Source organism: Eubalaena glacialis, chromosome 19 (assembly GCF_028564815.1).
Source record: "Eubalaena glacialis isolate mEubGla1 chromosome 19, mEubGla1.1.hap2.+ XY, whole genome shotgun sequence".
Lineage (NCBI taxonomy): Eukaryota > Metazoa > Chordata > Mammalia > Artiodactyla > Balaenidae > Eubalaena > Eubalaena glacialis.
The window spans coordinates 15,603,997-15,631,608 of record NC_083734.1 but is presented as its reverse complement, the minus strand read 5'-3'; the positions used below and the strand labels follow the sequence as shown (position 1 = coordinate 15,631,608).

Below are 27,612 nucleotides of genomic sequence, written 5' to 3'. Positions count from 1 at the left end.
GGATAGGCACAATTTAAAAGGACAGCTGGATTTAAAGGAAAATCTTCCAAACTCATCGCTTCTGGGGGAGAAGAAAAGCAAAAAGAAATGAAGAAGTGCCCTTTGACAATTAGATAGTGAAGGGGAAAGAGAAAAGGGGGGAAATGTAGGGTTGTCCAAGACAGAAGAGAACCATAAAATCAGAGGACTCAGAGCTCCACCCTTATACCAAGGCAAATAAGCAAACAAAAAAAAAAACCACATTAAAATACCTTGACTGCTAGACTGACAGAAAAAGGGCACCATTAACTAGGAATCATGTGAAACAGCTCAGTATAATAAAAATGAACAAGAGGTAAAAAAAACCCATGAAGAACCATTGCAGAAAAAATCAGGAAATGAAATTTCACACATATCACCTGAGGAAACCTTACCACTACCAAAAAACAATCAAGAAGCAGAAGAAAACTATAAGTTTACACTCCAGGCAGATTGACTATACCCAAACACACACTGAGAATATGAAAAACCACATAGGCTCAGATATTTAAAAAATTAAAACAGGAATGAAAAAAGAAACAGGAAGAAATGAAGGAGAGTTGATAGAACTCAGGAAAGTAATGGAAGAAAAAGAAAATTATCTCTAAAAATGAAGAATAAATTGTAAGGGCTAAAGACCTCACATCTCCCAATTTCAAACTTACTACAAGACTGTGGTAATTAAGACACTGTGATACGGGAATAAAGATGGACATATACATGGCACATATATACAATGGAATATTACTCAACCATAAAAAGAAACGAAACTGAGTTATTTGTAGTGAGGTGGATGGACCTAGAGTCTGTCATACAGAGTGAAGTAAGTCAGAAAGAGAAAAACAAATACCACATGCTAACACAAATATATGGAATCTTAAAAAAAAAAAATGGTTCTGAAGAACCTAGGGGCAGGACAGGAATAAAGACGCAGACGTAGAGAATGGACTTGAGGACACGGGAAGGGGGAAAGGTAAGCTGGGACAAAGTGAGAGAGTGGCATGGACATATATACACTACCAAATGTAAAATCGATAGCTAGTGGGAAGCAGCTGCATAGCACAGGGAGATCAGCTCGGTGCTTTGTGACCACCTAGAGGGATGGGATAGGGAGGGTGGGAGGGAGGAGATATGGGGATATATGTATATGTATGGTGATTCATTTTGTTATAAAGCAGAAACTAACACACCATTGTAGAGCAATCAATTATACTCCAATAAAGATGTTAAAAAAAAAAAGATGGACATATACACATCAAAGAAATAAAATTGATAGTCCAGACATAAACGAGTCTAGAAGTCCAAAATCAAGATGTTGGCAGGGCCATGCTCCCTTGAAACCTGGAAGGGGATCCTTCCTTGCCTATTCCTAGCTTCTGGTGTTTTTCTGGCAGTCTTTGCCATTCACTGGTTTCTAGATGGATTATCCCAGTCCTCTGTCTTCACATGGCATTCTCCCTGTTGTCTGTGTCCAAATTTTCCCTTTTTATAAAGATACCAGTCATATTGGATTAGGGCCCACCGTAATTACCTCATTTTAACTTGATTACCTCTGTAATTAAATACAGTCACATTATGAGGTTTTGGGGGTTAGGACTTCAACATATCTTTTGGAGGAGACATCATTCAAAATATAACATAATAATCAAGGAAGTAAAAAGACAACCCACAGCATAGGAGAATACCATATATCTGATAAGGATCCATATCTAAAATATATAATGAACTCTTACAACTAAATAATAAAAAGACAATCCAATTGAAAAATGGGCAAAGAATCTGAATACACATTTCTCCAAAGAAATATACAAATGACCGACAAGCTCACAAAAAGATGCTCAGTATCATTAGCCATCAGGGAAATGCAAATCAAAACAACAATGAGATACTACTTTTTACCCACTAGGATGGCTATAGTTTAAAAAAAAAAAAAGAAAATAACAAGGGTTGGTAAGGATGTGGAGAAACTGGAACCCTTGTGCATTGCTGGTGGGAATGTAAAATGGTACAACTGCTTTGGAAAACAATCTTGCGGTTCCTCAAAATGTTAAATATAGAATTATCATATGGCCTGACAATCCCACTCCTAAGTATATGCCCAAGAGAAATGAAAACATAGTCCACACACAACTTGTACACAAATGTTCGTAGCAGCATTATCCATAATAGCCAAAATGGACACAACCCACATGTCCATCAAGTGATAAGTGGATAAACAAAATGTGATATATCCATGCAATGGAATACTATTCAGCCATTAAAAAAAAATAAAGTACTGATACAACCTACAACTTAAATGACCCTTGAAAACATGCTAGGTGAAAGCAGCCAGTCACAAGAGACTACATATTGTGTGATTCCATTTATATGAAATGTCCAGAATAGGCAAATCCATAGAGACAGAAAATAGACTGGTAATTGCCTTGGGCTTGGGATGTAGGGAGGGGCAGGGAAGAGGTTGGGAGGAAATGGGGAGTGCTGATGGGTACAGGTTTATTTGGGGGTCATGAAAATGTCCTAAAATTTACTGTGGTGATGGTCACACAACTGAGTGAAATACCAAAGACCATTGAGTTGTATACTTCAAATGCATGAGTTGTGTGGTGTGTGAATTATATTTCAATAAAGCAGATTTTGAGAACCTAGAGAAGACTCAGGGGTGGGGTATCCATGCTCAGTTCATATGTAGGCTAAAAAAACGTCAAAAGTTATATGCCAAAATATTAAATGATTGGTGATCTCTAGGTTTATATTTTTTTCTTTTGGCTTGCCTCAATTTTCTAATCTTTCTACAATAACTTTTATTATATTTTAAGTATAATGAAATTCAATGAATTCAATTAAGTGAAAGTGAAAAAATGGAGCTATACAGTGTGACATAGTAAGTGAGAGAAAATTTCAAGGAGGCACTAGTGGAAGACTGGTGATGTTTGAATAAAATATAGGTTATTTAGTTAATAGTATCATGCCAGTGTTAATTTCCTTGTTTTGATAATTGTGCTATGGTTATATAAGATGCTAACATCAGGGAAAGCTGGATCAAAGGCATATGAAACTCTCTGTACTATTTTTGCAACTTTTCTGCAACTCTAAAATTAGTTCAAAAGAAGTCAAAAGAAAAGAATAAGAAAAATGAATAGTCTCTGCTTATCTCCACTTCCTTATTGTTCTCTCATGCCTCAGTTTCTTGCCATTTGTCTTCTGCCTACATTGTTTTACCTAGAAGTGCCCCCTCAAAGGTTACCAGAAGTCTGTTTTTTTTAAATGTTCTTGACCTCTGAAGTCTAATGCTCTTGTCTTCTCCCCTTGATCTCTGTTACATTATATAGCAGAGAGCTTTGCTTCCTTTTTTCTCTTTCAGTGGCTCAACCTCTCTCTTTTACTTTTTTTCCTCCCTCCATATTCTGTCCTTAGCCATTTTTACTGTCTTGGCAATTGCATCCAGTTGCTTTAGCTGTCACCACTATGTAAATGCCTCTTCAAAAAGTTGTTTCATATAATGAAAGTTATTATAAAAAAATTAGAGATCTAGCCAAGCAAAAAGAAGAGAATCATTTACTATCTTGGTATATATTTTGGACTCTTTATATATGGACTGAGACTGGACACCTACATCCTCACCCCCTGTCTTCTTTAAGTTGTCAAACTGTTTGCTTTAAAATTTTTAATTAGTTTTTTTAAAAAAAATTATCAAAGTAGAGTAGTGAGAATTAAAGAAGATGGTAAAATACACATGGTAAAACCGATCCGTCACAACCTTTCAGATGCTCATTATCTCTTAGTTGGATTACTTCAGTAGTACTCTGATGAGTCTCCCTGGCTTTGGTCCATTTTTTCACATTATTATCAGAATAAACTTCCTAGAGCCATGAATATATCATATATCACCCTTCCATCAGAAATCTTCACAAGTTCCTTATTGCTCTGAGAAAAAAGTCAAAATGTTAACAGCAATTGCCTAGAACTGTGGTGTCTAGAGTGGGATTTATACTAGATGATCCATTAAGATGTAGGAAGAATATATTAGAAGTTCTGTTTTAAAAATTTTTTTTAATGCAGGTTTGTAATATACATACTATATTAATTAGTACAGTAGTACATCTATTTAATTTATAATCAAATGGATAGATATTGATGGAAATGGAGATAGGGATATAGAGACATAGAAGATGTGCGCAAGTGTTTAGTGGAAAAATCAGAGAGTAAAAGAGCATGTACACAAATATTCCAGTAACCTAAAACAATAGCTTTCATTTGATAACAGAGTGGTGGAATCATAAGCCTGTAATTGGTATGTTAAGTTTACGAAAGGGGGTTGTTTTGTATATTTTAAAGTTAAATGGTTAATTCTCAGTGATGGGAAAGTGAGAAATTACTTTTCTCTTTACACTTTTCTGTACTTTTTTTCTTTTTCTATTTACAAAAGAGAGAAATGAAGTTTTGACCATCTTTCAAAGCTTAATTTATTCAGGAAAATTCCCCTGCCACTCTAGTCAGAAATAATCTTTCTCTCCTCTAGCTGCCAATAGTGTTTATTTGTGCCTCTATGGCAGTCTTTCTTACTCTCCATTGAACAAGCAATTGCACACGTGCTATGTAGACACTGCTGGATGCCGAGGACACAAAGACACAAGCTGTTTCAAGGAGTAGTGTATTGTCTTTAGGGGGAAAAGAGGTGCAACCAGTTTTAACAGGATAAAATAATCGTACAGAGTGCAGTCAAAGCACAGAGGGGCTACCTTAGTCCCCAAGAAGTCAGAGAAAGATGCTTACTTTCCATTGTGTGTGAATTACCTCTTTTGGACTTTAAGCTTCTTGAGATCATGAAATGAAAGTATGAATATGAACAGTGTTGTTTTTGTTTTTGAGAGGGGTTGGGTTGGATTTGTATATTACTTGTAATTACAAGTAATAAATGAAGTCTTCACTTTTTTTTTTTACAGAGCATAAACTGTTTAGTTTTGATTTTAAAAAGTAGGTAGTAAGTCACTGCTTCCTATGACTCCATCCACCCCCACATATACCCTATTGGTAACCACTCTTCCTATCTTTCTTTATCCTTCCCATGTTTTTTGATGCAGATACAAACAAATACAAGTAAAGATTCTTTTTTTTCTTTTTTCCAGGAAAATTCCCAGATGTTTCAAGGTAGACCTTGCAAGAATATGTACCCTAATGAATATTTTCCTCATGGAATAACAAATGGAGCCAGTTGGTACAATGTCCCAGGTAAAACATTCTTTTATATTAAGGCCGTATAACTTGATGGATTTTCTGTCCCCCTGGATGGTACTGCTTGTTACTGATTTTTTAATTTTGAGAAAGAATCATTCTTTTAAAAATATTGTATAAATAGTTTAAAACATTCAAATTACCATTTCAACTATTTTTAATATTTGGTGCACTTTGACTTTTGAGTAAAATAATGTACTGAAACTTCATGAAAGTGTTATATTTTACCGCTGGCTATTACAAAGAACTTTAGATGTGCTAGGAAGAAGAGTGCGAGCTACACTTGAATTCTTCCTGAACGTGAAAGTACAGATGTTTTACCTGTACCACAGGCATCAGAGAGCTCTCAAATGAACGCATTATTGGTTTTCAGCCATGCTGATAAAAGATGAATTTGGCTTTTTACTAGGAATGTTGCTTACAATTCGGGATCTGAGCGAGTTAGAACTTCTTCAGAGTAACTGATTTAAAGTTTTTATCCTTCAGGTGGTATGCAGGACTGGAACTATTTACAAACAAACTGCTTTGAAGTGACTATTGAACTTGGTTGTGTGAAATACCCATTTGAGAAAGATCTGCCAAAATTTTGGGAACAGAATCGAAGATCTCTAATCCAGTTTCTGAAACAGGTGACGATTCTGGAGTGACGTATGAAATTTCTCCCAAGAGCAAGAAGATTTTTGTGTGTACATGTGGTTTTCATGCATTGATTTTAGAATACACCTCATTTGAATTCCAGTTTGACCTATTCATGTTTTCGTTATTTATCTAGAAAATTCATGGATGTAAATGAGTTTATTTATATGCGTGGAGAAGAGTTAAAAATGATTAAACAATATAGTGATGATGTTTTGCACTTAATGGTTAGTGGTCACTTTTTACCCTTGCCTTTATAAAAGGCTACTATAGATTGGGTACATGCCTAAGAATTTGTCAAGTGATAAAGATGGGCTATGGGGTAAATTTTTTTTTTTTTTTCCCTATTGGTTTACTGTGAAACGATTAATTTCCTTTTGTTTGGATGTGCATCGTGGCCGATAGGTAAAGACTATAAGAAATATGCTAATAGTGGTTAAAATTATTAGGATAATCTGACTAATACTTTGTGCCAGTACTTTGCTGAGTAGAGTGGCATAATGGCTGTGAGTTTGCATACTAATTTTTTAGAACATTTTATTCTGAAAATTTGTAAACATCAGGAAAAATTATAAGACTAACAATAAATACTACTATTCCTTTACCTAGGTTTAACAATTTTTATACTTTGCTGCATTTGTATTTTATATATATATAAACACACACACACTTTTGTTGAACTATTTCAGTATAAATTGCAGGTGTTATGATATTTATCCCAAAGTATTTCGGAATACATCTTCTAAAAATAAGGTTAATTCTCCTACCTGACTTCTCCAATTGCTATTATCTCACCTAAGAAAATTAACAGTAACTCCCTATACTACCTAATACCTAATCCATGTTCAGATTTCCTCCACTTGTCCTCAAAATGTCTTTCTGTAGCTGATAGGAAGATAAAGACAAATCTAACTTATGAAAAACTAGCCTTTCAGAAACTGAAATATTTTGTTTAATGGGCGGTTACATTTAGCTTTACTCTGAGCTCCTGAATTCCTATTTGTTCTACATGTTTACATTATTTAACAATCTGTTATTTTGGATGTGAACTCCCAAAATAATTAGATGATGATCTTTATCAGTAAAATCTGGGTGTCCTTGTGCTTTATCCAGGTTCATCAGGGTGTCAAAGGATTCGTCCTAGACGCCACAGATGGCAGAGGTATATTAAATGCCACCATTAGTGTTGCTGAAATTAATCACCCAGTAACTACTTACAAAACTGGAGATTACTGGCGTCTGTTGGTTCCAGGAACTTATAAAATCACAGCATCTGCTCGAGGGTGAGTTACTGAATGCTTTGTAATTGAGTGCTTGGAGATGAAACAAGCATAGTTCCATTCTAAAAGATTATTGCCAGAAAGCCCTGTAGAGGCTAAGCAACCTTGAGTTTAACGCTGAGAAGTTTAGAGCTGGTTACACATTTGACTCTTCTCTGGTGGCACAGTGAGTACATGAACCATCAGATGTAAGAAATCTGTGAAATTATTCACTTTGAACAGTAGCCTCTTTTACCTTCATCCTCTCAGGTCACCTTCCCCTGTCCAGATGTAAAGCCATAGTGACTGATGTCCTTCACTATGGGTAACAGTTCTGGGAAGTACTTGTTAGTAGGGAAAAAAAGATTTCTGCATACTTCTAGTCATGTTGTCCCCAAAATACCACCACTTTACATTTGTACCCTTTTAAAACTCTTTCACAGACACTTATTTTTTATTATTGTACCTTTGCCTTCTCGCATCAGTGAGATTTTCTTACTTACTGCTAATTCTCTGAGAAAAGCCATTTTCATATTTTTTACAGTTTTTCTCACCACAAGGATATATTTACTTGAAAAGAAAAAATTAACTTATGACCTTTTCCCTTGGAAAAAACTTAATATTCCTTATGTTCCTCCTCCTTTACAAATACCTTAGAACTGGAGCCACCTTACTTTTTAGTCGAAACTTACCATTTTTATCCTCTTGTAGTTTTCTTTTTTGTATTTGGTACATGTAGGTGTTCCCACAGAATATTTTCCCCTCCCCCTACTAGCGCTCTTATTTCTGAAGAGTTAGTTTGAACACTCATTGAAGTAAGGGTAAATACATGGAAACATTTAAAGTTATTGTTACCTTTTTTTAAAAAATGGTTTTCAAATATCAAGTGGTCTGTAAATGAATGGATTAGAGCTTTAAGGAGTAAAGAAGTCTATTCTGGTTTTTTTCAGTTTAGGCATAGTATTGGAAAAAACAAAGTATTGGAAAAAACAAGGTATCTGAAAAATGGGGCAAGAATGTTGCATTTGGCAGAGAATGTCCTAAGTTAGTACTTCTCAAACTTTTTCCACCATATTCCCTGATGACAGACAAGTGAACTCAGATTCCAGGAAATATGGGAGTATACGCTGCAAGCATGAGCTTTCTTTTGAAGTCATATATTTAATCTTAAAAACTCATTTATGTTTTATAGTCTACCCTTGTATGGTCTTCGTTAATGTTTAAAACAAATCTTAAATTCTCACAAAGTTAACAATTTGACCCTTTAGGGAGATGCACCACATTTATCTCAAGGATTCACATATCCTCTGCACACCTCTGTTTCCTCAGGGTTTGGGTACTCCAGCTGCAGAAGCCTGGCTCTGATCTGTCTCCTTTATTACAGGTATAATCCAGTTACCAAGAATGTGACCGTAAACAGTGAAGGCGCTGTTCAGGTCAACTTCACACTTGTTCGATCTTCAACAGATTCAAACAATGAATCAAAGAAAGGCAAGGGGGACAGCACCAACAATGAGGGTGCCAGCGATCCGACTACTAAAGAGTTTGAAACTTTAATTAAAGACCTTTCAGCTGAGAATGGTTTGGAAGGCTTCATGTTACGCTCCTCCTCAAATCTGGCTCTTTATCGATACCATTCATACAAGGACTTATCAGAGTTTCTGAGAGGACTTGTGATGAACTATCCACATATTACAAATCTTACCAAGTAAGTGTCACCTTCTTGCTGCCTTTTTTTCCTCTTTCTTTCTCCCTTTCTCCTTCCCTCCCTCTTTCTTCTTTCCTTCCTTCCTCTCTCCCTCCCTCCCTCCCTCCCTCCCTCCCTTCCTTCCTTCCTTCCTTCTTTCTTCATTTTAAAGAGGTTACATTTAGCATAAGCCACATTAAATGGTTCTTGTAATTTATTTAGAGATATTTGGGAGCTGAATGTATAGAGAGTTGGATTTCACTTATTTTGAAACAGATGTTTGCTTGGAGATCTTTCTAACAATGAATCTTGGAAACTTTTATGAGAAACATTGGAGCAGAATTACTTGTTAGTTTAGCAATGTGTGGCCTGTGCCTCCAGAAAATGTAAAATCATTCTTTCTAATGATTACTTTGATTTCAAAACCCTTTCTACTTCTCAGCTGCAGATTCATGTTCTGACTAAATATTATTTAGTTTGTTTCATTTTGCTGGGGGCAGGGACAAATTTGGAACTATGAGCTCTCTTGTCAGGGATCATGTTTAACCTTTTCTTCAAATTAGAAAATGAAGCCTGGTTGGCTGTCATTTTCTGTGCTTTAGTCTCTACTCAGAGTCATGGTTCCCTGAAGCCTTAGGGACATATGTGATTGAGGGTTCTGGGAAAACATGCAGTACTGGCTTATGTGATGGCTGAGACAACTTTTACCTTCACTTCTTAGGCTTCTCTGCTTCACTTTCACTGTCTCAAAACTATTTCCTTGATTTGTTGATTCCTATTATTTGCCTATTTTAGGGCCTTTACTTTACATTTTGCCCTGAACTTACAGTTCTCTACTACAAACCTAATGAACATTAACTAGCCTTTCACTTTTTTTCCTTCATTGGTTCTTTTAATTTTACCAGTAAATTTACTTTCTCAAATACTGGTTTATAATGTCTGTAATTGCAAAGACTGATATTTACTTTGGCAATACCAATTACCTCTCTTCCGCAACTGACTCTTGAACATTTCTGCCCAGGTCAGGTTTTAATACTGTCCATGTTAGTGCCATATAGACATTACAGACTTTCTTATTTTAAAACAAAAAATTGGACATTATTTTGCTATCCATTTACTTAGTTCATATAAGGTTTTTTTTTTTTAACCTTTCAATTAAACATGCACTTCTTAGTTAAATATTTCCCCAGCAAATATGCAACACCTGCCAGTGGTGGGACACAAGGCAGTTTTAGGTGGTCCTCCAACGGTTGCTAAGTATCATTAAATACCATTGTGAGAAAGCGGTACTTTGTCTATTCTATTAATCCTCAATTTAATGGCAATTTTTTTTTCTATCTAACTCTTGTAAATCTCCCTTTATAACAAAGAAAGCAGGCCTTTTAAATTAGTTTTGCTGTAATCTTGGTACTTCATTTAAAGTATAAAATGTCTTATTTGTGTAAATTAATTTAGATTTTAAAAGTAAGGTGCTCTGCATTTGTGTATATTTAAATTTCCATAATAAAAATTGAAGTGAGTTAACTTAAAAGACATGTGTTAACTAGGGACTTCCCTGGAGGTCCAGTGGTTAAGACTCCATGCTTCCAGTGCAGGGGCCGTGGGTTCGATCCCTGGTCGGGGAACTAGGATCCCACATGCTAGGCTGCACAGCCAAAAAAAAAAAAAAGACATATATTAACTAAAGAGTAGTATAGATTATAGAAGATTGGGTAAATATTATGAAGATGATAGGAGAATGACAATTTGGAGGAATGTTGAACTAAATCATAATCTTTCCTAAATCTGATAGTATCTCACATCTATTTGACTTTCTTTGATTAAGGGAACCTAATTTTCTTAAAGTATTCTGACATAAAGATTTACTCTTTAAAGACTTTTTAAGACTTTTCAAATTTTGTTCTCATTTGTTTTTTTAAAATCTGTAAGGCAGCATTAACATAATACTTGATTACTTGCTGACTTTTTGTTTCTGGTTTTTGAAAGTTTGGGACAGAGTGCTGAATATCGTCACATTTGGTCCCTTGAAATCTCCAATAAGCCCAATGTATCTGAGCCTGAAGAACCAAAGATTCGTTTTGTTGCTGGTATCCATGGAAATGCTCCAGTTGGAACTGAACTTCTTTTGGCTCTGGCAGAATTTCTCTGCCTAAACTACAAAAAGAACCCAGCTGTTACCCAAGTAAGAAAATAGCCTGTTTTGACATGCTTTAAAAGGAAAAAGCTCAGTGATACACTGATATCAAGGCACCTTTTTTTTTTTAATTTAATTTCCTGTTAGATTTTATACAAAGGTACTTTTAAGGTCATTATAAACTTTACTCTTTAAAAATGGACCTTGGTATATAGTCATTGTTAATAGTGTCTTTCTATTATATTTCTTTGTATATATTAAGAGCCATAGAGGAAAAAAATAATAAAGATTTGCATTCAGTCCTCTATTCCTTTATGTTACCCTTCCAATCTTTACTCACAGTGATGTATATTCTAATTAGAGGGACTTCCATTGCCAGTTATTTATAACTAGGATTGAAAAATCCTAGTTGAAAAATCCTCATATTGAAAAATGAGGTAGAAGAGAAATCGGGTTTTTTTTCATGTAATAAAGATGAAATTATTGGACACCTTGGATGCTAAGAGATTTTAGAAAAAGTGATATGGCAGTGCCTACTTTAGTCGCCCGTGACTATAGAATAGAACGTTCATCCAGAAGCTGGTTATGTATGATTAAGCAACCTAGTTTCTGTGTTGTCTTAGGGAAAGGAAGGAAAGAGTGTGCATCTGTCTAGAACACCCACTAATTGGCACTGTCTATATAGAACTTAGGAAAGGGGAAAGGAACTAGTATTTGTTTAATACCTACTATGTGCTAGGTACTTTACATACATCATAATTTAATCCTCAACCCTGCAATTATGTTAGCTTCATTTTATAGATGTGAAAACTGAGGCAGAGATATTTGATAACTTACAGGAGGTCACACAGCTACTAAGTGGTAAAGCAGGGATTTAAACCCAAGCACGTCTCACTCTAAAGCCTGTGCTGTTCTGTTTTACCCTACTGCCTCCCCTGAAGGAAATTTGGAAAGAATTGATGTCATGATTAGGATCCCATGATGTGGGATTAGGTGAGATAAACTTAAATCAGACTTGATCAAAAATTATTTTACCATTTTCAGCAAAGCAGATCCCATTGACTTCTTCATGTGAGTTGCAGGAGTATTTCAAAGATTTTTGTTGTTGTTCTTTTTTAAAAGGGAGATTACCTAGGACAGTGGTTCTCTAACCTGGCTATACATTGAAAACATCTGGGAAGCTTTTACAAATACCAATGCCTGGGCTCCATCCCCAGAAGCATCAATATTTCTTTAAAAGCTCCTTAGGTTATTCTAACATTTGGCCAGAGTTACTACCTACTGATCTTAAGGTTATAAGAGACTATATATCCCAGGTAAAACATCTACCAGGAATTTCAAAGCTCCTAGTTTATGAGAATTTGCCTCACTGGTCTAATTAGGCTTAGATCACTTTAGATTGCCATTTGTTTTGAGCTAAGTGCCAGAATTGTCTGGAGAGTTCAAGAAAATATACATATACCCAGAGACATATGGTTAAGCCCAAGCATATAGGAAAAAAATCTCCCTCAGAGATTCCAGAATAAATGAATTAAAGGATTGCAACTATATTTTCAAGCTATTGACAATTTTACTAGAATAAATAAACCAGGGATCACTTATTCTGATTTACTATTAGAAATATGTAGGATGAATTATATCAGAAATTCATGCCATAAATGTAGGTATTAACACCTCTGGATATGGCTCATCTGAGGGAGAAATTATGGGTAAGACAAATATCCTACCTCGTTTTTTTTTTGATATGCTGATTTCAACTCTTCTGTCTCATTGTTTCCAGACATACATTGATATTTATCACATTATATGTTCCAGTTTTTAATCTGGAAGTACAATATTATTATAAATACAATATTATTGTGTTTATTGTATTTGTATTATTTTTATTTATTGGTCAGTTATTATTGACCTAAGCCAGTGGTCAGCAAACTTTTTCTATAAAGGGCCATATAGTATATATTTTGGACTTTGTGGGTCAGATGTTGTGTGTTGCAACTACTCAACTCTGCCATTGCAGAACAAAAACAGTCATATGAATGGGCAAGGCTGTGCCAATAAAACTTTCTTTACAATAGCAAGCAGCAGGCTGGGTTTAGCCTACAGACAGTGGTTTCTGACCCTGTTGTAAGTTATTGGGAGGTCTCTGGGAACAGTAGTTGTGCAGTTTTTTATTTCTTTTTTAATATTTTTGGAGCAAGAGAGAATTTTATTTATTTTTCAGTTCTGCCTTTTAAATCTGTGTTTAAAACAAACAATAAAGACTTTCTGTTTGAAGCATGGGAGGGTACCTTTTGATTCCACATAGAGCTAATAAACTCATTGATTTCTGTTTCTGTTTTAGTTGGTCGACAGGACTAGAATTGTGATTGTCCCTTCTCTAAATCCAGATGGGCGAGAGAGAGCACAAGAGAAAGACTGTACTTCAAAGATAGGACAGACAAATGCTCGTGGCAAAGACCTAGATACAGACTTCACAAGTAAGACCAATATTTAGGTCATTAAAGTACTTTGTAGATAATTTTATTTCTCTTTGCTAGGAGATTGGTTGATCCTATTTTATAGATGAGTAAGGGGTGCTTTCTTGTCTAGGATGTACAATATAAATGAATAGAGACATCTAGAAAACTTTTCAAATTTTTCTTGTTTTTCATTTGTGAAAGTAATTCAAGTATTTTTCTTAGAAATTCAATAAATAATATTGAGGGGGAGGTTTTCATCATAGTCATACAGAGATGTATATTCTTTCTCTCTACTCTCTTATATATGAGTGTACACACACGTACACACACACACGATATATGTGTGTATTGATTTGAAGGGGCCTGTTTCTTATTTACTTAAATAGGATCATCAGCTATACATATTGTTCTGCAACTTTTTTATTGGATATATCATTGACATCTATCTATTTCAATACTCATAGATCGCTAACATTCTTTTCTTTTTTTTTTTTTTTTAATTATTTTTGGCTGTGTTGGGTCTTCGTTGCTGCGCGCGGGCTTTCTCTAGTTGTGGCGAGCGGGGGCTACTCTTCGTTGCCGTGCGGGGGCTTCTCATTGCGGTGGCTTCTGTTGTAGCGGAGCACGGGGTCTAGGAGCACGGGCTTCAGTAGCTGTGGCTCGTGGGCTCTAGAGCGCAGGCTCAGTAGTTGTGGTGCACGGGCTTAGTTGCTCCGCGGCATGTGGGATCTTCCCGGACCAGGGATCGAACCCATGTCCCCTGCATTGTCAGGCGGATTCTTAACCACTGCGCCACCAGGGAAGTCCCTCTAACATTCTTATTAATGGCATCTTATTATGCTATTAATATATGGTAGTACTCTAGTTTATTCAACAATTTCCCTACTGATGGACATTTAGTTTCTTTTTAATTTTTTGCTCTTACAAACAATGCTTCAGAAAATACCCTGATTTCTGAAAATCTTATTTTCTTTCAAGGACGGGTTATTATTTTTTAAAAGAGGATATGTCCATCCCTTTTTGTTTCCAGTAAGAATTTTCTTAAACTTGGTTAGAGTCATTAACCTTTCAACATTATCCTAAAGTGTGTAAAACTCAAAATAACCTACCTCCTAGGATGTATCTTTCTTGCTTGAGGTAGTGGCTTATGGAGTAATAAAGTATTTATCTACAGATTTTGTAAGTTAGCCTTTTGACTGTGCTCAAGTAGGGAATATTTTCTTAGCTGCTCATACTAAAATTTTAAAACTTGATATTTTATGTTTGACATTTCTATTTTTTAGATAATGCCTCCCAACCTGAAACTAAAGCCATCATTGAAAATTTGATTCAGAAACAGGACTTCAGTCTTTCTGTTGCTTTAGATGGTGGTTCAGTGCTGGTCACATACCCATATGACAAGCCAGTACAAACAGGTATGTAGAATGTCACTTTACATATATACTATTTAAGCTTAAATAGGAAATTTCAATTAGGTAATATCCCTTCTAAAAATTTTTTAAATGGTGAGCATTTGAGCACACTGCATGAATAAACAACCTAAGAAGACTGTACATACATCAACAGTTCAGTTACTTGGAGGAGGGAGGTCAGATCTAATGATGGCCTAGCTTTATTCAGTGTAGCCATCTTGTCACATCTGCTCAATTTTTACTCCATAAACATTTATGGAACAATTATTATGTCTCTAGATATTGGAAATACAAAAGTGAATAAGACACAATGCCCACCCCAAGAAATCCATATTATGTAACCAAACATTAACAGTACGGAATTGCCCTCTCCTGCTTTAAACCTTGACTGACTGGTTGCACCTTGTGGTGAGATAAACAGTTGCCTGTTGAATCTCTCTGAGGCCACTGTATATGGAGATAATTTGTGTTGCTTTCAATGCAGCTTACAAGGAATATTGTAATTAGGCCACAGTCACCCCCAAATGTAGTAAAACATACCAAAATAGGTTTGTATTTTAGTGTGATAACTTGTTAAACTCGCCGTTAGTGCCTTTTAATATAAGGAAGATGCTTATCTTCTTGGTCAGATTATCTTGGGATGAAAAGAACCATGTGCTTAATTATAATAACTCCTCAATAAACTTCAGTGAGGTACAAGATTTACTAGAAGGAAAGGAATATGACTTTTGTGTCCAAGAAGTTGAACTTGGAGAAAAATCTTTTCAATTTCTCCGCTAACTTCTGTATTTTTCTTTTTGTAGTGGAAAACAAAGAGACTCTAAAGCATTTGGCATCTCTTTATGCAAATAATCATCCATCGATGCATATGGGTCAGCCCAGTTGCCCAAATAAATCAGGTAGGTATTTTCCCTACCCTTTGTTATTGTTGTTGCTGTTTTGGGAGAGGATGAGGACTTGCCTTATGATCTTGTTGATCCTACATCTCTCAATGCTTTTATAGATGAGAATATTCCAGGAGGAGTAATGCGTGGAGCAGAATGGCACAGTCACCTGGGCAGCATGAAGGTATGCTTTATAGAATACGGTGAGAATGGAATTATAAATACGTATTGGACATTGAGTGAAAGAATAGGTAACTTTTCTGATATAGTAAAGTGAATGGCATCTGCTTTGTGGCTTCCTTGACATGATAGCCCTTAAATTAACTAACCTCTGACAGCAATTTTTTTTTGCCATTTTAACCATTTTAAATTATAATTTCAGTGATATTTTAATTACATTAACAGTGTCATGCAACTATCACCATATCTATTTTCAAAACTTTCATTACCCCAAACAGAAACTCTGTACCCCAAACAGAAACTCTGTGCCCCAAAGCAATAACTCCCCTTCTCTTCTCCCAGCCCCTGGTAACTTCTAATCTACTCTCTGTCTCTATGTATTTGCCTATTCTGGATATTTCATATAAGTGGAATTGTACAATATTTTGTCTTTTGTGTCCAGCTTTTTTCACTTAGCATAATGCCTTCTGGGTTCATCCATTCTGAAGCATACATCACCTACTTCATTCCTTTTTATGGCTAAATAATATTCTATTGTATGTGTAGATCACATTTTGTTTATCAGTTCATCTTTTGATGGACAGATGTTTCCACCTTTTGGCTCTTGAAAATAATGCTGCAGTGAACATTCGTGTACAAGTATCGGTTTAAGCCCCTGTTTTCAATTCTTTTGAGTATATACCTAGAAGTGGATTTGCTTGTCATATTGTAATTCTCTGTTTAACTTTTGAGGAACCACCAAACTTCCACAGCAGCTGAACCATTTTACATTCTTATCAGCAATGTATAAAGGTTCCAGTTTCTCCACATCCTCACCAACATTTATTTTCCATTTTTTAAATTATAGCCATCATAGTAGGTGTGAAGTGGAATCTCACTTTAGTTTTGATTTACATTTCCCTGATGACTAATGATGTTGAGCATCTTTTCATTTGCCCATTGGCCATTTGTATGTTTTCTTTGGAAAAATGTCTATTCAAATCCATTGCCAATTTTAAAGTTGGGGTTTTTGTCTTTTTGTTGTTGAGTTATAAGAATTCTTTATATATTTTGGATACTAAACCCTTACCAGATATTTGACTTGTCAATAGTTTCTCCTATTCTGTTGTCAGTAGTTTCTCCTATTCTGTAAGTTGTCTTTTCACTCTCTTGATAATGTCAAGAAAACTTCTGATGCACAAAAGTTTTAATTTAGATGAAGCCAAATTTGTTTTCTTCTTTTGTTGCTCATGCTTTATTGTCATATCTAAGAATTCATTGCAAAATGCTAGGTCATAAAGATTTACCCCTATGTTTTCTTCTAAGAATTTTATGGACTTAGCTCTCATATTTAGGTCATTGATATATTCAGAGTTGATTTTTGTATATGATATGAAGTAGGAGTTCAACTTCATTTGTTTGCATATGGAAGTCCAGTTGTCCCGGCACCATTTGTTGAAAAGACTATTCTTTCCTCCATCCTTGTCAAAAGTCAATTGACCATAGATGTATGGATTTATTTCTGGATTCTCAATTCTATACTATTGGTCTGTATGTCTATTCTTTTTTTTTTTTTTTCTTTTCTTTTTGGCTTCGTTGGGTCTTCCTTGCTGCCCGCGGGCTTTCTCATAAGCGGATAGGCTTCTCATTGTGGTGGCTTCTCTTGTTGCAGAGCAGGGGCTCTAGGCACGCGGGCTTCAGTAGTTGTGACGCACGGGCTTAGTTGCTCCGCAGCATGTGGGATCCTCCCGGACCAGGGCTCGAACCCGTGTCCCCTGCGTTGGCAGGCAGATGCTCAACCACTGTGCCACCAGGGAAGCCCCTATATGTCTATTCTTATTCTAGGACCACTCTTTTGAACATTGTAGCTTTGTACTAAGTTTTGAATTGGGAACTGTGAGTTCTCCAACTTTGTTATTTTCCAAGATTGTTTTGGCTATTCAAGGGTCCTTCCAGTCTCACTTGAATTTTGGGATTGGCTTCTCTTTTTCTGCAAAAAGGCTGTTGGAATTTTGTTAGGGGTTGTGTTGAATCTATAAATCACTTTGGGTTGTTTTGACATCTCAACAATATTGTCTTACTATCCAAGAATACAGCACGTCTTTCCATTTAATGTCTTCTTTAATTTCTTTCTGAGAGCATTTTCATTTGTTGTCCATCCATTTCAAATTAGTCAGGAGTTTTTAGCAGATGGGTGATTAGCTCATCATTCCGTTCACATGTGCAACCAGAAAATTGACTTCATTCCCTTCTCTGCCTGCCTTCCCTCCTTTATTTATTAAGAACTTGCTATGCGTGAGGCACTTTTCTATATGAAAGATAGAGAATATTCTGTGACCCATTATACAAATAACTATGTTACAGAATTAATCACTGTGATCTAGAAGAGATCTCAATGTGCCATGAGAAATTAAAGACAGAAAAGGTTACACCTAGTCAGAGATGTAACCTTCTTTTCATAGATGAGATGGCATTAGGGATGCAGAGATGGTGAACCAAGACATCCATAAAGAGGAAGCAGTATGAGAAGAGGTCAAGAAGCAGTCTAATATGTACACACTGCTATACCAACAAGGACCTACTGTATAGCATAGGGAACTCTGCTCAATACTCCGTAATAACCTAAGTGGGAAAAGAATTTGAAAAAGAATAGATACGTCTACATATAACTGAATCACTCTGCTGTATACCTGAAACTAACACAATGTTGTTAATCGACTATACTCCAATATAAAATAAATGTGTTTTTTTTAAAGAATCAGTCTACATTAGTTAGAATATGGGGTGTAATGGAGAGCAGCAGAAGACAAGAATGGAAAGAGAGTTTGAGGCTTTGAATGCTTTGTTTTAGTAAGGAATGGGAAGCCATGAAAGGTTTTGAGCAGGGATATGGTGACATGATCTGAGCTATTCTATGGAAATCTTTTAACAGTGGGTTAAGATGGTTTGGAGGAAGGAGAGACTGTGGCACAGGGAGACTGGTTTAGAATAGCCTAGACGAGAACTACTGAGGGCCTAGATTAGAGTAGCGGCAATGGGAATGGAATCAAGGGATGAAGTTCCAGAGATATTGTAGAAGTGGAATTCACAGGATTTGGCAAATTCTGGATGATAGCAAGAAATTGAAGTCAAAGACAAAATATTTCATACCTGTGTGAGAAAATGAGTTACTGTCATTAACTGAATTAGGAAGAAGAACGGGTTTGTGGGGAAAAAGTAGTAAGTTAGATTTTGGAACCTGTCCACGCAAGTAGTTCCTACCTAAATAATTGCTATATTGCTGTATGGTAGGCTCGAGCCTGCAGATTGAGGGTATCAGAGAGCAAATACTTGTGCTTTTACCTCTAAGAACTCCAAAACAGCAGTAACAGCAGTGAAGTTCCAGGGTTTAGAGGGATGCTGGCCCTCTGCATGTACTTATTCATTTATTCAACAAACCGTAATAAGAACCCCTCTACTGCCAGTCACTGTAGGAAGCACTGGAGATATAAAAATGAATTAGACATAGTCCCGGGTCTTAAGAACTCTCTTAGGAGTGGCCATGTTTGTGACTGGTTATAATACCAAGTGGTTTATTTATATTTGCTGTAAAATGCTTTACAGATTCTTTGTTTACATCACCCAGCTTTTCTTTTTATTCCATTCATTCCATTTGTCATTGATTACACAGCCTCATTCTTACTTTTACTTATTAATTTTCCTACATTTGTTTTTGAATCTTATATTCCAGGATTATAGTGTTACCTATGGCCACTGTCCGGAAATCACAGTATACACAAGCTGCTGCTACTTTCCTAGTGCAGCACAACTCCCTTCGTTGTGGGCAGAAAATAAAAAATCTCTTCTTAGCATGTTGGTGGAGGTGAGTCTTTCCCTTTTAACTAGAAGCGAACTCCCAAGAATATGGTCAATGAAAACCTTTATCAAAATATTTTCTTAATCTTTTACCAAAATTTTGTATTATTTTAAATGTATGTAGAAAGGAGAGTTTTGTTCGTTTTTTATTGCCTAAATAGGTGCCATGAGTTCACATCTCTGATGTATATTGAGGTAATTTAACCCTGTGAGATGCTGCAGGCTCTTCCATTTGAATATCACACGGAGTTACTCGAGACAGTGTCCTGTGGTGGGAAGTAAAGCATTCGAGACGTCGGAAGATTTGGGTTCGAACATTTTAGGCTTTGACTCTATCAGAGGCCTCTCTCCCCTTATTTCCATCTCTGTGCCTCTGAAGCAGTGAATGAGTAGCAAACAAGGTCAGAGTCAGTGGGGAGGGACGAATAAGCTAGACTTATGGAGGGTTTTGTTGTTTTGTTTGTTTTTGTCAGGCCTCAAGTTATGGCCTCTAGAATATCTGGCATTATGAAAACATAAATTTATATCTTAAACATTTATTTTTTTAAGGTTCACAAGGGAGTTCATGGATTTGTTAAAGATAAGACTGGAAAACCAATCTCTAAAGCAGTCATTGTGCTCAATGAAGGAATAAAGGTACACACAAAAGAGGGAGGTTATTTCCATGTACTGTTAGCCCCAGGTGTCCATAACATCAATGCCATTGCCGATGGGTATCAGCAACAACATTCCCAGGTAAGAAACTCAACTTGAGTGGTCTCATGTAAATTTTTATTATTAATAATACTTATATTTAATTTGAAACTCTTGTTAGAAAGCTTGTGGGGAATAAAGAAAAATGTGACCACCTCTTGATTATATCTTGTTGTCTTTCTATCCTTTAGCAACAAAAGGGAAATTTTTGTAGCATTTTGTATACTTTAGATGACAATGAACCATCTCCTTGGTTTGCTATAAAGGCCCTAGGAATATAGCAGGGATACAATATACCTTAGGTAAACTTTTTCCTAATTCTTGCACTTTATCTTCCTAGGTCTTTGTGCATCATGATGCAGCCAGTTCTGTGGTAATAGTCTTTGACACAGATAACCGGATATTTGGTTTGCCAAGGGAGCTTGTGGTAACTGTATCAGGTAAAAAAATTTAAATTTTCAGTAGTTGAAGTTAAAACCAATCCTGACATTTCAATTTGAGAGTGGATCACCTCCATAATCACCTGAAACTAATCACTTTTCTTCTAACGTCTCCTATCTAAACATGATTTTCCTGGAACGCTATTTTCTCATATGTTCTCATGGCTTGCCCCATCACATTTTCAGGTCTGTACTCAAATGTCACCTCCACAGAGAGGCCTTCCCTGATCACCCTAGCTAAAATAGTACCCCTGTCACTATCTCACCGCCACTTGTTTCTGTTAAAGCACTTATCACTACCTGCCGTTACATTTTGTATTAGTCATCTATTTGTCTGTATTCGATCTCTCCCACTAAAACATAAACTCTGAGAGGGCAGGGATTTCATCTGCAGTGGGTCTTAATGAAGAGTTGTTGATTGAATGAATGATTTGCTTTATACTAAGATCATAAGTCCCTTGGACTTTGACTTATATTAGTTCTATTTTTTCCATGATCCTGGAAGGAGGGAATATTTGTTTTCTCCCGGCTTAATGTGTGCCATTGCTTGAATCACTGGAAGTTTAGAAAGAAAAAATGTCGTAAAATAATAAATACTCTGCTGTACTGTATCTTTTGACGCAGAGAACCTTGGTTCATTTCTAAGTACAACTTGGACCTGATGCAAAATAACCAAGTTTTATTACAGGGTGTGTTGGGGAGAGATCCTTAGTTGAGAGAGAGTGGTATATTGGAAACATGGTCAAATCATAGAGCCTGTTGTGGGGTGTTTACGGTAGAGTTCTTTTTTTTTTTTTTTTTTTTTTTTTAGCGACATGAACATTTTTCACTCTGAAGTTTAAAAGTGCTGAAGATAGGATATTAGAAAAAACAGAATATTTATCTAAGAGAATAATTTCGCTTAAAGTAAAAATATATTCCACCACAAACTCTCTAGTATAAATTTCAATAAGATAAAGCAATTCAATAAACCTATAAAGAACTTAGTCCAATAACTAAAATTATTTTAATTTTCTTATGCTCCTTTTTAGTATTTTTTGTCATTATCATCATCAACCTGCATTTTTTTTTTCACACACACACACTGTATTTTATTTTTACAAGAGATAAATAGACTGACACCAAGCATTGTAAATGGATGACCACAACAAAAGCAACAATGATTGCAATTACCAAACACGAAACACACTCATACTATGTCATAATATAGACATTCAGTCCAGTAATCCTCCACTGTAACAGCTCCTTTACTTTGCAGTGAAAATTGATTTGTATGTTCTTTGCCTCTGAGTCCTTGTGGGATTTTTTTTTTAATTCAAACAGAAAGTCACAAAAATTATAATCATCCTCATCAGTTCACTCAATCCCATGTAATTAATTTTTTTTTTCATCTTGATCTTTTGTTAGCACTTTTATGAGCTCATCAGTTTTTCATTAGAGTTCTGAAAATGCTTATTCATTCAGTTCAGCAGTACAATCAGTTACCAGAAACCTGTACTTGTCAGAGTCTTCTCCATGAATTCCTTGAAGATGAAACTACGGTAGTGTTCTTCACTTGAATTGGATAAAGCGTAAATCACTAAGTGCTTAGAAACATAGGAGCTGGGATTCAGTTTAAATCTGGCTCTGCCACCCATTTGCTGTTGTGAACTTAATTTTTTTTTTAATATTTGGCTGCGCCGGGTCTTAGTTGCGGCACCCAGAATCTTCGTTGTCGCGTGCGGGATCTTTAGTTGCGGCATGTGGGATCTTTAGTTGTGGCATGCATGCAGGATCTAGTTCCCTGACCAGGGGCCCCTGCACTGGAGCCTGGAGTCTTAACTACTGGACCACCAGGGAAGTCCCATGAACTTAATTTTTATTATGATTTTATTTGTATTATTTTCTGTTACTTAGACTGTTATTCTGATAACCTTATGTAAAAATATTTTAAATAAATGAGGGGTTTGGGATGAGATGAAAATTTGCCGGAAGAGAAAAGTGGAAGTCATTGATTGATGAAAAGCAGGTTACACAACAGTAGACACAGTTTGATTTCATTGTGGTAAAAGAAAAAATATAGGTGTACATACACACACGTGAAGGAAAATCCAGAAAAAATATGCCCTAGGGTTGTTAAAAATGACCTCGGGGTAATGGAGATGTGAAGTGGAGTTTGGGGTATGGGTTTTTAGTATTTTGCTTATCTGTATTTTTCTAATTTTGCACATGACACATGTACTACTTGTGTAATAAAAAAGGTTGTTTTTAAGTGAGTGAAATAAAAATAAAATAAATGAAGGGCATAATATAAAAAGTGCTATTGTAAGCAGCTGCTTATTTATATTCTTCAACTAGAACACCACTCACGTGATGGTTTTGGTTGACAGGTGCCACCATGTCGGCATTGATCCTAACAGCTTGCATTATTTGGTGCATCTGCTCAATCAAGTCTAACAGACACAAGGATGGCTTTCATCGGCTCAGGCAGCATCATGATGAATATGAAGATGAAATTCGCATGATGTCAACCGGCTCCAAGAAGTCTCTCTTAAGCCATGAGTTCCAGGATGAAACAGACACTGAAGAGGAAACATTATATTCCAGCAAACATTGAAACACACACCTTGCATCTCTCCCAGCATAAGTACCAAGCAAAGTTACAGTTCCTTTTGGGAGACACTGCATTAAGAAGAGAGACTATCTTGCTTCTTCAAAGAGCTTTGGGAAGTTAACTTGCTAAATTTGTATTCTCTGTGAATTTGGCTGGCAGTTTTGAACTTCCCCTCCTTAAAGTACTCTTACCTTAAAAAAAAAAAATCTGCTTTCTATTTATGCAGAGATGGGACAGCCACTTTGTTTTTCTTCTTAATTTAAGCTGAGCTGTTTGGAGCTTATGCTATAACTGAAGAAAGCCAACTAGTGGATGTTGTATTTTGCACACCAGGTGTTTACTAGTGGCTTTAGCTTTTTCTCTTTATTTTAAATGGCCAAAAGAATCCAGAAACATTAAGGCAGGGACAGCAGTCAGAATCTGACATAAAGCTTTAAAAACTTGAGGTTTTTTCAACCTATTGAGGAGTACTTTTCTCTAGTTATTAAATAGCTGGAGTTTCTCTTATTATTCAGGTTTAATGGAGGCTGAATTGATTTTGAAACTTATGTAACATTAGGAAATGATTAAACGGGCTTCTGTATTTGGCTTTCTACCTGTTCCAAGGCTAGATTAGAACTGGTGGGCTGTGCTCTAAGCAGGATTTCACTACCTCTTGTGTAAGGTTTAGCAAAGTTGTAAACATCCCCATTTTAAGGGAGAACTTGTTGACTGTTGTAAAAGATCTCAGTGTCCATTTGCGTAGAGCTGAGAGGGAGATCTAGCAAAAGCTAAAACTCGTGCTGCCTATCTTTTAACTTGGTAAAAACCCACAGGTGCTGTTGCTTTTATCTGTGAAGCACTAGTTTATTCTAGGAATGCCTAATTCTTTACTATTTCCTAAATTTGAACCTTTTCCTATGTTGTACACTTAGGGTTTTCAGATGACCTGGCAATCGACAAGATCTGAATTCTACTGAAAATACCTGGAAGCGTGGAAGAGGCCTACTTGCACATTCTTAACCTACATTTGAATACGGAATATCTACACTTCCTGTTAGCCCAAGCCAGCGCCCTATCATAGCATCCTGTTATTGAAATAGCTTGGCCAACCTTATTCGTAAAGGCCTCTGCGTGTGAATGGGTTCTTTGTCCAGTGTTTCATTTGACAGTCTCTTCTTGATCAACCAGTTTTGTTAAAAGTTCAGTTGAAAGCACTTAAATATGGCTCCCTCCGTTAAAAAAAAAAAAAAAGTAACACTGTAGTGAGAAAGTGTTATCTTCAGTGCCAGTGGGGTTACTGCAAAGGCCTAAAAGATTTGCGTTTTATTGTGTCTGTCATATCATGCTATTCAATGGAAATGATGCTTTTTGTAAGTATGAGTCTTACCAATGATCTAATGGTTTAATACCTTTGAATGTTTTAATGGCCAAGTTGCTGCTGAACTTGTACTAAATCAGGGGATCAAAAAACTTGCTCTCATCTTTTCAAGTTGTATTCTATATCCATTAATGTATCTATCATCCCAAAGCCTTCATGTGGAGTGGTTTACCACCCATCTAGGTCATTCAACCAAGTATTGTGAGAAATGTACCCAAAGTGGCTTCATAAACAGAGATTTGGTTTAGCAGGAATAATGAAGTCATGACATTTATTAATGAGTATCTGTGATCTAATTTGGGTGGGTCCAGGTTAAGTCATTCTGGTATTAATCCTGTTATTAACAACTCGAAATTTTGAGCCCTTGCCACCCCACTCTTAGCCCACCACGTACACAGAACAGAGTTTGTGGGGTGCTAATACTTAATGAAATATACATGATTTAACTTCTTCTAATAATGCTCTGCATTTTCCTTAAGGGGATGATGTGGTGGTATTGCTCTTTGCAGCTTTATTTTTGAGTGCAAAGTCAGAAAACCAACAAAGGGCCTATGAGTGGCTGGCTCTGCTTGGGACGTTGCAGGTAGAAATGAAACAAAGTTGGCATGACAGCCTTTACTTTATTAGCATTGGTCTTCACTAGAGGATGCCTTTTAAATTCATCTCTGTCTTAAACATGTCTTTCACTGTACATCACAGTGGCTGGAGTCCATGCCTTTTAAGCATGTGTAAACTATTTTTAGAGATGAACGTACAAATAGTTCTTTTAATAATTTTTCCTGAAAGGGAAACCAAATTCTGCTATGAATCTTGAATCTCTAATGAATTTCTAAATAATGCATTGCTCTGGAAAACAAGGCCTTCTCAGCCTGTGTTACCTGTTAACATGAATGTACAGGATAATGACTACTAAGACTGTGTTCTCTGCCCTGCTTTGTCTTTATTTGTGGATCTAATCTAATATTAGACCACATTAACTGCTTAAGGCATTGAAGCCATATGGCATGGGGAATGCATTTCTTCAGTATTTCTCCTAGAGACTTCCCATTTCCTTGGAGTCATGGAGGCAAGTAAGTATCACAGTATTAAGAAATTTGCCCAAGCCTGAGTTGTGCCTTTCTTTACTCACAAGGCTTTTTTTTTTGTCCTGGTGATCAGTTTGTAAGCCTTCTTCCCTCCCAGCTCCTTAATAAAAGCAAAGTGATTGAGTAGGTAATGTTCAAAGTGTCTGCCTATGTAAATGCACTTGTACTGATTATGCAGTTCAGTAAGATGAACTCAAGTTAATTTCAGAAGGAAAGACCCTTTAGTTTTGATGTACTTTGCTGAACATTTGAGTAGTAGTTGGGATCCCATCCAGTTGAGGAATGCTTGCAATTCTCTTTGGAGGGGATGTGCTTTGGGACTTTGTCATCCTCCAGAAAGGAAACGTAATGTATATTTGGCCCAGTGTGATTGATTGGTTAATCTTTGGTAACTTTCACCTGAATGGGATTTGCTGAATTAATGAATATTGAACTTAAAACTAATTATGAGTTGACAAATAAATAAAAGGTAGTGCTTATGCCTGAGCTTATTGTGTTTCTGAGCTAACACCAGGTTACTCAGTAACCAGGACCTGGTCTTCTATTTCCATTTATTCTAGACAGTAAATCATTTTATTTTCTTGTGGCCTGAAGTGCACTTGTGCCAGGTTTTATCCTTGCTGTATTAAAAGCTTCTTGGCTATGAATGCTGTAATAGTGCCCTATGTTATGGTTCTCTGGTGGAATTGTTTTTAACAGTAGCAACTTTAATGTTACTACAAAAAAGTCCACTATGGTTGATGTTCAATGATCTTCTATATAGCAAATTTTTGATAAGTATTTGGTTTCTGATTTGCTTTAATTAAAGCAGATTTTGGGGGGGTGATTAGAGCCCTTGATTAATGTCAGCTGAACTTGGATTTCCAGTTCATGAAGAAATGTTTCCCAACATCCGATCCTCCTATTTTTAGCAATAATTCATTAATATTCCACTTGACTTTCAGAATATTATCCTAGTTGATTTCCATTTGGCAGAATCTATTGTGAAATTTGAAAATAGGCTACCATTTTGAGGCATTTGGATATAAATTATATAAATATGTATGATTATGGCTTTTACAACTGGCATAACATGAGTATACTAGCTACCTTCTATGCTGGCCATGCTGCAGACTTTCTGGAGGTATGCCATAATGGTATTTTTTTACACACAGATTAAAAATCAACTATTCACCTCCCCATTTTTTCAGAGTGACATTCCCCAGCTCCACAACAATCTATAGCTATTTATATGAGGTGCCCAAAACTCAGTCATCTCAAGTGCTTCAGTCTTTGGTTCATTTTCATGCACTGTGCCTTCAAAATGAAATTTTTAAAAGGGACTTTAAACAAAGTTGAATAGTAGTTTTAAAAAGTCAATCTGTGTAATTTATGTGAAATCTAACTGTAATGAGGGCCTTTCTGTTTTTTATATGTAAACAGATCTACTAATCCTGTATAAAAGTTATTTTATGATGTTTGTCTTTCTTTGTGTTTTGTCTCATAATCTTTTTTCAAAAGCAATAGACCAGAAAAAGTTACTGTTCCAATTCGAAAGTTATGGATTTAGTTTTTCTACCTATATGAGGGGAAAAATAGTCCCAGGCAAGGAATACAGGTTGTTAGCTGCAGAGTGTTTCTGTCTTCATGAATGGACTTAAAATAAAACTATGTTTCTAGAATAATTACATAGTAGCCACAGCTCAGCTAGATAGGTATGTGTCCAG

At 36.0% G+C, this 27,612-nt stretch overlaps 1 protein-coding gene across 1 annotated transcript in view; it reads left to right on the top strand.

Annotated features, from left to right (window-relative positions):
- CPD (carboxypeptidase D) overlaps nt 1–27,361 on the top strand; it is a 71,993-nt gene extending 44,632 nt beyond the window's left edge. The window contains exons 9-21 of the mRNA XM_061176801.1: nt 5,145–5,247; nt 5,737–5,879; nt 7,000–7,169; nt 8,530–8,853; nt 10,819–11,014; nt 13,308–13,443; nt 14,709–14,840; nt 15,641–15,736; nt 15,841–15,905; nt 19,611–19,742; nt 20,285–20,470; nt 20,769–20,868; nt 23,238–27,361. Coding sequence (XP_061032784.1) covers nt 5,145–5,247; nt 5,737–5,879; nt 7,000–7,169; nt 8,530–8,853; nt 10,819–11,014; nt 13,308–13,443; nt 14,709–14,840; nt 15,641–15,736; nt 15,841–15,905; nt 19,611–19,742; nt 20,285–20,470; nt 20,769–20,868; nt 23,238–23,464 — 2,010 coding nt within the window. The 3' untranslated portion in view covers nt 23,465–27,361. The remainder of the gene's footprint in view (nt 1–5,144; nt 5,248–5,736; nt 5,880–6,999; nt 7,170–8,529; nt 8,854–10,818; nt 11,015–13,307; nt 13,444–14,708; nt 14,841–15,640; nt 15,737–15,840; nt 15,906–19,610; nt 19,743–20,284; nt 20,471–20,768; nt 20,869–23,237) is intronic.
- Nucleotides 27,362–27,612: the final 251 nt, after the last annotated feature.